At 38.7% G+C, this 12,729-nt stretch overlaps 1 protein-coding gene across 4 annotated transcripts in view; it reads left to right on the plus strand.

The window, feature by feature from the left end:
- The window catches only part of LOC114480087 (neurexin-1-like), a 577,574-nt gene that overhangs the window by 274,945 nt on the left and 289,900 nt on the right, over positions 1 to 12,729 (plus strand). The window contains exon 1 of one of the 4 annotated variants that reach the window (XM_028473909.1): positions 517 to 883. The exons of the other annotated variants lie outside the window; for them this stretch is intronic. Within the exon in view, the coding sequence (XP_028329710.1) occupies positions 550 to 883 (334 nt within the window). The 5' untranslated portion in view covers positions 517 to 549. Of the gene's footprint in view, positions 1 to 516; positions 884 to 12,729 lie in introns of those variants that run through there. 4 annotated transcript variants of the gene reach the window in all.

Raw genomic sequence — 12,729 nt, forward strand, 5'->3', positions numbered from 1 at the left:
GCTGTCAGATGCAGATTGCGGCTTCCAGTTGGAATTTGTCGCCCTGAAAACATCACCGTACCTACATTTTTTTTTTTAAACTGAATGTCTGAAGACCTTTTTTTGATGATGGAGGCTTGTATTATGGGTGCAAAACCCCACTAAACAATACTCCCACAGCAGTGCACAATATATATGTCTACAAGCCTGGATGGAGTCTGTAGTTTGCTAAATCTCTGCTGTAATTACTTCTTTTGGCTTTGAAATAAGAGTTGAGGTTGTGCACAAAGTGGGAAAAGGAGCAGTTGTTTTGGTACGCAAGGATCAAGCTTTTGGATTTCAATCAATCAGACTACTGGAAAATCTTCGGTGGGGGGGTCTCTTGATTCTGGAAGGATTTTGTCGATTTTTTCTACAATATTTTTTGTTTTTATTTCTTCTCCTTTTGGGATTTTTGTAATTCAAGGATCTCTTCTGTTCTTGGCTTATATTTTCCTGCTTTTTCTTTTTTTTTTTTTTTTCCTCCCTGGGCTGGAAGGCAAGGGAACATGGGCCCTGGATTCATTTGAGATGTTGGCTTCCTGTTTGTGTCGTGTGAGGAGGAGGGGCCTTTCCTTCTTCTCAGGCCCCGCCTCCATGGAGCACGAAGTGGAAGTGGAGGTGGACGAGGGGTTGCTATTGGAAGCCAGGCCAGCTGTTGCCTCGCCTGTGGTGTGGGCCAGCCCGGCCTTCCTGTTCAGGCTGGTGCTCTCTCTAGCCCTGTTGGTGTTCCCATGTCCAGCCGTGGCCGCCCGCGTCTCCTCTTCCCTCAGTACCACCCACCACGTCCACCACTTCCACAACAAGCATGGCACTGTACCCATTGCTATCAACCGGATGCCCTTTCTTACACGTGGGGGCCATGGTAAGATGTTTTTTTTATTTTCCGCTTTTTAAACTGAAAATAGAGTCTATAGAGTAGAGTTAATTTTCTTGTTTTATTTTGGCAATGGCCGCTAATTTGACTACAAAAATCCTGGCAATTGGCTTGTTTGTGTATTGATCTCTGTTGACTGTGGAAAGCGGACCAGAGCCAGGCCTGGGAGACCAGTCTCATTATCTATACTCTCTAAAGGCCAGTGTCTTGATTTATGTCTCTGCGTTGGCAGATGATGTTTCTGGAAGCTGCTGCCTTCTGGGCCTTTTTGCACCACATCCTCAGCCATCTGTGTTGTTGCTACATGCCTTTCAAGTTGGGCAGCCATCTTGAATCTATTGATGTATTGAACTGTGACCAATTTACATTCATGTAATCACCACCCGAAGTGTAATAGTCGATGCGTGATGGCAGCCCATGAATTCGATTGGCTTTGACTACTTAGAGAGTCTTCCGTGGTGTGTGTCATGGTACATTGTACATCCAGGGAAATCCATTGATAATTGGTTGAGCATGGCTTTGTTGGTCCGACTTTCCACCGAATATATCTTCGACTGAGTGCTTCCTTGGTGCTGCATCCGTTCTTGAACTGTTCTTATCCTAAACTGTCAGGGACAAGCCAAGGATTTCACCCAGATGACTCCTTTGATGTTCCCCAACTCAAGCTTTCTTACTGCTTTTTCTTTTTTTTTTCTCCTTTCCTTTGAAATTCCTTCCCCCCCGTTGCTTTTCAACACCCTGTATATACATTACTTTGATGTGGAATGCTAATAGCATTTATTGATTCCTCTGCATATCCATGCTCCTGTTGTTCTTTATGTAATTGTGCAGCAAATCTTTCGGTTTCTAATGTCTGCCAATATTAAAATGATCAAATGAATTTCATATATAGTGAGACATCAGAGAAATTTCTGGTATCCCTTAGTTGTTTGGTTAAGACTCGGTTCTTTGCACCGCATTGCATTTTCACCAGATAACACACGGCTGCATGCACACATGCCCTCACAGTCGGAGTGTGACTGAGCACACATATGAGGACTGATTTGTGTAATGAAGGTGAGAAAAAAGGAATAGCAAATTAATGAGCTAAAGCTAACAGGCCAGGGTTAGGGCTCAGAGGAGGCTTTATTTAATGTCAATAAGGTCCTGCAAATGGCTCAGAGTAAAGATCTTCTATCAGAAGTGATGTCTGTGTACCAAATTACACAAAAGAAATTATTTTGTTTGTTTTTATTGTGTTTGTTCTTCAGATTAAACATGCCACTGAAAACAAAAAGCATTAATAATGGAAATGCACACATATTAAATGTTAAGATCCATGTGCTAGGGTTAGGCTATGTACCATTAATAACAAATGTACACACAATACGCAATAGCAAGGATCAGGGGTGGACTGGGACAAAACATTTTTTTTTTTTGTCCTTTTTCACTATTGTTTGCCACATTTTGACCATTAAATCTGGCCATTACATTTTACCTAGTTCTTTTTTATTTGCCCATTTTTTGGCCACTCTTGACTCTTGCTTTTGTCCCATTTTAGACACTTTCAACTCTTTTCTTGCCACGTTTTTGTCACTTTTGGATCATTTTTGGCCACCTGTTACCATGGTTAAAAAAAAAAAAAAACAAACAAAAAATCGTAGCGGACCGTACCGGCCCGCTTTGGGTCAGCGGCCCACTGAGATGATTCCAGGTATGCCAGATGGCCAGTCCACCCCTGGCAAAAATGTTAGTGTTTGTACAATAACCACCCTCTTGGAACCACATTTTTCTCTTGAGTTTGACTACTATTTTGCCCTATAATAATAATCATAATAATAATAATAATAATGACTTGTTTTTCAAATGTTTTAAAATGACGTAAAAATCTGAAACCTCGCAAGAAATGTAAATGTTCAACAAAGCTAAGAGAAATTCCCCCAAATACATGGATTATTAATTACACTATTTGGATCAAATAAACAAACATTTTTAATGATTTCCAATTTGGTAGTACATAATTTAGGGCAATGATTGAAAAAAAAAAACCTAAGCCAGTTTGATAACTGTCATTTGGGATGAAGGACATGGAGACATTGTCAACAACAAGCATTATTTTGGTTTCTGCTTTTAAAATCACCATTCCCTTCCAATCATCACCTTTCGATGCGACAAATTTAATTCCTGCTTCATTTGAGGGTACAAAAAACACACATGAAGCACAATCACACTAACACGGAAGCTCCAGCTAGCATTTTGTCTCTATTTTCATCCCTTTCTTTGCCTGTAGCTGGGATAATTGGATTGCACCTCTCACATGTAGAGTTGCTAAGCTATTTAAATGAGCTTAATTAACATAATATTGTCCTCTCTGACTCATTTTCTCTCTCTCTCTCCATGGACTTAAAGCTGTCACAAGACATTGGCCTGTGAGAGTATAGGACTGTTTGCTCTGTAACGGTACAATTCTTAAGCCAACTTCTCCTAATAGTTAAAGCTAGTTGATCTGTTTGACGTTAGCTTTGACGGCAAAAATAAATTTGATAAAACAGTAATTATGAAATAATCAAAGGATAGACCTTTTTGGACAAATACACAATCCCCCACCCAAGTACTTACTTTACTGTAATTGAGTTGCTTTTATAAGAACTTTCTTAGTATATTTCTAAATCAGTAATTTTACTTGGACTTTAAGTACCTGTTAAAATAAGTAAAGTACTTTGTTATATTTCTACACAATGAAATGACCAGACATCAGATTAAACTTGATAAACCACGGCAAAACAGCATTAAATGCTAATTATTATTATTATTATTATTATGAGTGCTTGAATTTAGCTATACTTAAAACCTGAGAGTATTTTTTTTTTTTTATTTGGAATTGAATTTATTGTTTTTTTATTTTATACAGATGCCTTTGTAGAAGTTCCAATTCTGCAAGATCTTGTCTTTTCTTTTTTTTTTTTAAGTTTATACATGAGATGTTTACTGTATGCAAGGGAACCGTGGCAAGATTTGTTACCAAAAATAAACGGTGGGGTTAAAGTACCGAGTGACTTGTACTTCGAGTACTATTTAATTGAGCAACTTTTTATTTGTACATGAGTATTTCATGTGTAACTTACTTGTACGTTCTGACACAACTCTTCTGTGCGATTGAAGTTGAAATATTTATTTTTGTCTGAATTTCCAACTCTCGAGGTATTGTCACCCGAGTGCTAAAGCTTAGCCCTAATACCCCACTCTGTGATAAAAGCCCACTTGCTGCTGAACATTTTCATAAAAAGGTGTCATTGTCAAGCCGCTGTGGAGAAACCTTCTGTTGTTGTTGGTTTTTTTTTACAGTCTCACACTTCTCTATCACCAGACACTTACCAGCAACCTGGTCAGGTCTTGTGTTAGCTACAAAAATCCTCCTGGAGTGCTCCCATTTACCTTCCCAGTGCAAGGCAAGGACTAGAGATTCTAATTCATTAAGCTGTCACAGCGGCTCTGAACCCACCCCTGGGTTTTAGCAAATCAGGTCCATGAGACTTAAGGCTCGGGTCTTATCTGCTGATGTCGTCCCGCATAGTCATTATTATGCTACATCTGTCTGAATGTGCTCCTCTGGGGCCACACTGTGCTCCCTCACTGGCACTCGCCCACTATGTATTACATATACATACATAGCAGAAATGTCATTCAAAAAAATGGAGAAAAGAGGGGAAGCGCGTGAGTTATGCACATCATATGCTCCAATAAAAGCTAACTGTAGTTGCATTTTTCATTAAGTACATTATTTTCTTATTATACTAGGGATGCACAATGATTTTTTCGGTCATATTGACCAAACTCACTTGGTCTATAACGATACAGATATTTCGGTAACACTTTACTTGAGGTTTTATACATAAGGCTAACATTAGCATGAATAAGGTGTCATGAAGGCTGTCATTAAGTGTCGTTCGCTAAATTATGACACCTTCGGAGCTATGTTGGCATTTTTTGGTTTAGGTAGAGGGATATAGTGGGGTTAGGGTTTATTAGAATTGTAATCACGTAATTGATAGTTAATGAAACTGTGACATAATTCTAACAGTGATTGGAAATGTAATTTAATTGTGTTTGGCATGGGAATTCTATAATTCATTCATTTGTAATTTAAACGCCAACCTGTGGAACCATGTTACCGTTCTATACGTACTTAATTATTAAAATGTGTTTTATAAAAATTTTTTTTACACTATTGGGGATCATTTAATTATTTAAAAAAATAATAATAATAAAATAAAGGGATATATTCACAGAAAAAAGGCTCAGACGCCCCCACACCAAAAATATTAATCCTAATATTTTCATAGGTAGGGAAGCCTAACAAGGTAACCATGACAGATAATAATTTAGTGTATTTTACAGCTGAGCTAAGACATTATCATAAGAGATGCTAACAGATAACTCTTATGGGGTTATTTATTTCACGCTCAGTAACTGTGATTTTTTAGTAATTTATAACTAAATTGTAATTGACTTTCAGGGGAAAAATATCAATTGTAATTGGAACAAATGACGGTCGTCGTAATTGTAATTGAGTTGTAATTGAACATGGATAATTAAAGATGTAATTGTAATTCAAAAATGTATTTGCCCCCACCCTGGTTAGGGTTAAGGTTAGTGTTAGGCGAACAAACAAACACTTAATGACAGCCTCCATGACACCATATTCATGCTAATGACAGTTCTCCTGTCATAATAACGACAGCGTAATGTCAGCCTTATCTATAACACCTCAAGTAAAGTGTTTTCTACATTTTTTCCTCTCAATCCTAATTGCAGACATCATCTAGTTCCTGTAGTGGAATTAAACTAGAGAATTTTTCTGCATACTCTTTATCATGCTAGCCCACGGGCAAATGCAGACACGAGACAAAGCTGAAAATAATGTAACATCAGTAATCATTCCTTGTGCAAAATGGGAAACACACTTCAACTTACGTTCTGTAAAACATGAGATATTTAATATATTTATTCCTGACAAGTGTTCAACAAAACAATGAAGATTCTTGCAGCCTGTCCTACTTACAACAATTAATACCTAATTACTTACTTAACCTTCCTATTATCCTCAAATATTGAAAAAATCCAACCGTTTGGAAATCGGTAAATTCAGTGAATAAATGTACTTTGAGATTGTTGAGCGTCTCCAACCATTTTTATACAAGCACTCCTGAAGTCTGCTCCCCACACACAAGATGGGCATATTATGGTCACGCATGTCAACGGGCGATGAGACGTCTACATATATGATGTCTATGTGTTGATCAAAGAAGCAACGAATGTTATTTTATCGGCTAATTATATCGGTAGAATGGCAGATGTCCGATAGTTAATTTTAAAGCCAATATCGGCCGATAATGACCCGACAATATCACTATTTTCAACGCATAATGAAGAACCTTTTGGAAGTTGATCTTTCTTTTACTTGTTGTGTTCTTAGTAAATAAGTCAGCATTATATTATAATGAAAAAAGAGGTATAATATCCAACTATGTAGTTGTTTAATTGTAGGTGGTTGTAGAATTTGCATGTTCACTCACACAAATTAGGTATGAAAGTTTAGTTTCTAAATTGGCGTAGGAGTTAAAGTGTCCTAGATATAGTGAGTATTGAGTTTTCCGATAAACCCCTTTTTTTATTATCCCGATGCCGATACCCAGTAGCATAGTATCTACCGACACTGATACATGCCGATACTGCGACGTTTAAAAAAAGATATGACCTGTTTTTTGCCGAAAATTAGGTCCTCGAAGTTGCCGACATTTTCTCTCGTGCGTAGCTACGTTCATCGTTTTTCGGCCCCGCGATTGGTTCAGAGCGGCAGCTCCGGGCCAATAGCGATAGCTTGCCGCGTCTTTCACTGAACACGTAACCATACGTGTTTCTGTGTTCAGGAGTCAGGGTAGGAGTGAGAGTCAAGATAGAGAAAAACAAACACAAGGCGCTGCGTTTGAAGAAGCGTTTGATGCTGTAAATGGCATTGGCGTGTTAATTGACGGTACTTGCCGATACCGATGCCAGCCTTTTATTGCCGTAATGTGGCTCCTCCCCGTACTAGTATTGGTATCGGCATAACATTAGTAAGTAGCATAGCATAGATTTTATAGCGTAGACTCGACGTGTCTATACTGCTCCAGGAGCCCCGCCCATAATCAAGGCATTTTTGGCGCACGTCAACCAAAACCTGGGATTGAGTTCCTCTTTAAATCTGATATCCGGAGTTTCTGAGAAATCTATGTTTATGTTTGATTATTTTGAAATGCGAAAAAATACCTAACTAGTCTTTTACTACGGTCTACTCCCGGTGGTCATTTATATACATAAGTCCCTCCTACGTCCTATAGACCCCTATACAAATGGAAACGATTGCCGAGTGCGCCCAGCCAATAGGCTTTAACTTCCTGTTTTTGAGATTGTCAATCAAAGTGAATGCGGAACTGTGCACGGAAACAAAGCCGCGCGTCACAACAGCAAACAGGTAAATATGATTTTGGCTCTTATCTGACCCATAGACCTATATCAGTGCAATCTTGTTCTGTTCCGTGATGCACATGCAGAAAAGTAGAGGCGTGGCTTCTTGTAGATTGCAGAGGCAGGGGGAAGAAGAGAGGAGCTTTTTAGGGTGGGACATCGAAACGTCCTCTCAGAAAATCCGGATAGCAGCTTTAAGGAATGCAGCCGTATCAAACACAACAAAGTCTATGAGACAATGTTTTGAGAACCACGCTTTTAGTGCCTGTGATTAGAATAATGTAGAAACTACTAGAAAATCTGCCTCTTCCACAGGGGATAAGCTCAATCTTGTGCACACACTTGCTTCATTATCACTGGGCTTTGAACTCATTAGCAATCAAAATCTCCGCTCAGACAGATGGAAGATTCCATTGTCAATGAAAGTCTGCATTGATATCATCATCTACCGAGATGAATGAGGAAATGTGTGATTTACAAAGCTCTTCCTGTCCGTCCAAAGCAGCACCCGAGTGTAACTTTCTATATGCGTAACTATTTATTCACGTGCCGCAATAAGGCTGATCCACATAGCTGTGATTACAGCTAATTGAAGAGCCTTGACTACTGAACTATAACAATTTTACAGGCCTGTCTGCCTGATAAGTGACCTCTTACACACTGAGACGGGACTACTTCTCACTGTATGTTCTCCTCTCTCGCTGTAAGTCACTGCTCATGTAATTGTTTGTTTTTGCGATATGCAATTTGCAGCACTTTGTAAACTTCATAAATGCGTTACTTTTTAGCGTGCGTACCTTCAATGATAATTTCTTTTTCAGTTCATGTGTGATTACTGTAGTTCAGAGGAGAGCAACCTTTACCACAGCAGGGCCACAAAAATGTTGTTTGGTCATTAATTGTTTTGTTTTTTGTGGTCTTTTTGTGTATTTCTTTTCTCATTTTGCACTTTTTATTGCTGTTTTATGTGTTATGAGTCAATTTGTGTATTTTTGTAGACATTTTGTGTATTCATTTCCTAGGTTTTTGTTGTTTATAATCTTTCCATAATTTTGTTTTGTGGCCATTTTGTGTGTTTTTGAAGTCATTTTGTGTATTTTCCTCTCGTTTTTAAAAACATTTTTGTCGTTTAGTGTGTTATGAGTCAATTTGTGTATTTTTGTTGTCCTCTTGTAGACATTTTTTGTCTGTTTTTGTTGTCCTCTTGTAGACATTTTTTGTGTATTCATTTTCTACGTTTTTGTTGTCATTTTGTAATCTTTCTATAATTTTGTGTTTATTGTTTTGTTTTGTTTTTTTGTTTTTTGTTGCCGCTTTGTGAGTTTCTGGAGTCATTTTGGGTGTTGATGTTGTCTGGTGTATATTTCTAAAATGTTCTATGTTTTTGAAGTCATTTAGTGCGTTTACTTTATCGGGGCAGCTCAAAATTAGAGCGAGGGTCGCATGTGGCCCCCTGGCCACCAGTTGCCCATGTCTGCTGTAGTTGGACTTAATCAATGCACAATTTACAATTATTTATTCTGATATAAACCAACATCAAACAACATCAGTTTCCAAGCCCTGGTTTTATATATAAACTATCATTACTTGGAAAAGAACAGAGTCAATTTGTGCTTAAATGCTCCAATTTGTTGTTCCAAAAGGATTGAAAAGCTAATCAGGATTTCTTGATTCAGGCTGTAGTTTGATGGAAAAGGTTGCAGAGATTTTAACAAGAAGTAGATTTGCTTTGTCCTCAGCAGTGGGTTGGAATTATTCAGTAGGTGGTGGGTTCATGGTATACTCTATGTGCAGAACCTACAGAAAAAGGCTTGCTTAAAAAATATAGTGGTTAAAGGTCAAACTCATAAATGTTTTAACGACAATTTGCTAATGATAATGATGCTCGTCACCTTGGAAACCACGGTCAAATCTAGCACAGGACTTGTTCATGGAAAATAAAACACCATTTTATGGGCTAGTTTTATGAATTTCACCTTTGTTGCGGTTTCTTCCACAAAGTGAGGAGATTGTTGAGCGTCGGTGAAGATGTTTTTTTTACATGGTTAGCTCACAGAGCCGGTGATGACAAAGATGGTACTGTATAGATCAGAGATGGATAACTTTATCACACTGAGGGCCATAAAAATGTGATTGTCTGATCCGAGGGCCACATTATCGACATCATTTTAGAATAATGACCAAACTGAACCATAATAAAAAATAAATAAAATAAAAAAACGGGTTTTTTGTAGTCATTATGCTTTTTTTTTACTCTTTCATTTTTGTATTTTCTTGTTTTGTGTGATTTTAGTCATTGTGTGTATTTTTATTCATAGTTTTGTGTTTTATTGGAAGTCATTTTGCACGGTGGCTTAGTGGTTAGCACGTCCGCCTCACAGCAAGAAGGTCCTGGGTTCAAGCCGCAAAAAGTTAGATCGAGGGCCGCATGTGGCCCCCGGGCTGCCATTTACCCATGTCTGTGGTAGATGATGATAAATGTACTGGATTAAAATTGTGATTTAATTCCAATTAGAGCAATTTAGTGTCGTGTCTTCTCCAAAGACTCTTGAGGTTCAGTGTCTTGCTCAAGGACATGTAGGCACCTGGGACTGAACTTTCGACCTTTGGTTTAGGGCAAGCCAATTGACTCTACCACTGGAGCCACTGCCTCTCCCATTAACAGTGGCTAATATCTACAAAATGTAATAGGGATGATGATGATGATGGGTATTAGCCTCTGTACTATACATTTTCAGAAATATTTAATCATATATATGGCAGTATGAGTGTCAGATTAAAAAAGTTTAGAAAACACTGACACTGAATAAAAAAAAAAACACAGTATGTCAGATAAACTTCTGCATTATGACTCCGTTCTCTCAGTCAAAACCAGAAAGTTTAGGCTAGTTAACATATGTTAGTGTGTGTATGGTTCCATGTGTGTGAGCTAGTTTGTGACCTGTATTGTATAATATCTGGTCATATTGTTTGGTCTAGAACAGGGATGTCAAACTCATTTTAGTTCAAGGGCCAAATATGAACCAGTTCGTTTTGAAAGTGGGAAAACAATTTCAACTTTCTTGTGCCCCAGTTTGCACTTCTACGTATGAATGATATGTAAATTATATAATGAGGAAAATGGTAGGATGTTGGAAAGATTGAGAACAATTTCAAATTTAAAAAAATGACTGATATTCAATGTAAGCACTGGGAAATAAATTCATTAGTTGTAAATTACACAATGATTCATGTTTTCTCATTTCTCAGATTTTCTAAAGTGTCAGATTTGGCCCCCAGGCCTTGAGTTTGACACGTGGTCTAGGACAGTGGTTGAGCCTGTGACCCCCAAAATAAAGGTTCCAGAGACCGGGGACCCCCACTGTACCTGAAGGTGGTTGAACATTGAACAACAGTCATGTGGAGACAGGGCCATCTATAAGGAGAGAATAAAGGGGGGAACTTTGTGGGGGGCATCCAGAAAGTCAACAAAATGATGGTCCATTGTTCTATGAATCTGTTATGATTTATTTATTCATCTGAATAATATCCACTACCGGGAAGTTTATTATTAGCGCCATAGTATATAGTCATCTTAAAGATATAAATATAATAATGGGTCAACATATGCAACATTAGGTGGGAAAGTGGTGGAAAGGGTTTATATGTGCCAAAATGTGCAGAAGAAACTTGGAGAAATGACATTAATTGGAGTAATGTAACAAAAATGCATTAAAAGACGCAAAAATATGGCAAGAAAAAGTGATGAAAACTGGGTTTAAAATATCAAGTTTTGTGCAGTTGTCATAAATTTGGTTAAAATAAGCAAAAATGGGCTCAAGTGGTAAAAAAAAAAGAAAATTCTTAGTTTCTTAAGGGTATCTGGCAACCACTTCCTAGTGTCTTGCGACCCCAAGGTGTAGAACCCCTGGTCTAGAGAACGGATGAATGTATGGTTCATCATTGTCCCTGAAGGAAAGTCTTGTAAACAAATACCAATTTTTTACAGTTTGTATAAACTGAATCCAAATAATGACCTATGCAAACCAGCAGCCCAGTAGCTAAATTTAACAGCTAATAATAGATTAGAATGATATTTTCAGTCATTTTATATAATATCCTTATTTAGCTGTTTTTAATTGCAAGGTTGCTGTTAAATGCACCATTGAGTTTCTTCTGGTCCTTGGTAATAATGGAAACCCACCTAGCAGTGCCCTTGAAGTGATTTCTGAGCTCCTCTGGACTCCCGCAGTTAAACCCAGCTATGAATTCCATTTCCCATTGTCAGCTTGGAGAGATTTCTTTAATACCACAACCGTTGTTGTGGTATTAAACTATTCTTGGATTTTTTTTTTGGTGCGGTAATACCTTTTCTTTCAAAATGGAAATTTCTACACCCCAAGCTTCCTCTTGGGAACAGTCCCTGTTTGTAGTCCTCTATGTGATGTTTGTTTGTCTTTGACCGTACATTGCATATCGATGAGGTCAGCTGCTGCCTTCACCAACTCATCCGCTTCCTCCTGGCATGAGGTCCCTGCACCACCTCTGCCGGATGCTGCCCGTTGTGGCCCTCTCCACTCAAGCCCCGTCCTTGTCTTTCACAGATGACCTATATCACTGATTATCGTGCTAATGACAAGCTATGTTTGATAATCACCTCTTTATCTCTGGGCTGCAAGGGGAGGTCAGGTGCGTTGCGCTAGTGTGTGTGTGTGTGTGCACACGCTCATCTGGGTGTGTGGCTATGTCGAATGCTGGGGAGTTGTCGAGCGCTCTCCTTTGAGAGTCAAGTCACAACCCTTCTCTTTCAGAGAACACCATTAGTATTCATGATTCTCCCTCCACGCCAAATCCTAGGCGCGCAACCACATGCACGGGCACACGCATCGTGATGAGAAACAGAAAGGACGCCTCAGGTGTTCTGGCCAGTTAGATAAGCGTGCTGGTTTTTACATTTTCTCCTCTGGTCCAACTCATCTATCCATCCATCCACTCGTTTTCCTACGCCTGAGCATTTGCACCACCATCAACTGAAACACCTACTGTATATCGCCCAATTGGCCAAGGTTCTGCTTTTCCAAAAAGCTGCTAAAAATGTACATTACTTTAATGTAAACTGCAGCACAGCGTGAGTTGCTTTAATAGGTTCTCTGGCAATTACCTCCACAGTTTTTCACTTTGTTTTTCACTCTTGACACTTAATGTCATGCATTGCTGAGCTGACAGGCAGATGCTTCAAACCGTTTGAATCTGCGCTGCAGTTGTCTTTACAATGTTACACTTAGTTATCCTCCCATTGGATGATGTAGGTAGGTCGCCTGCAGCAATACAGATTTCAGGTGGCCTACTCCACATGAGTATTGTAATTG

Source organism: Gouania willdenowi, chromosome 18 (genome assembly GCF_900634775.1).
Source record: "Gouania willdenowi chromosome 18, fGouWil2.1, whole genome shotgun sequence".
Taxonomy (NCBI): domain Eukaryota; kingdom Metazoa; phylum Chordata; class Actinopteri; order Blenniiformes; family Gobiesocidae; genus Gouania; species Gouania willdenowi.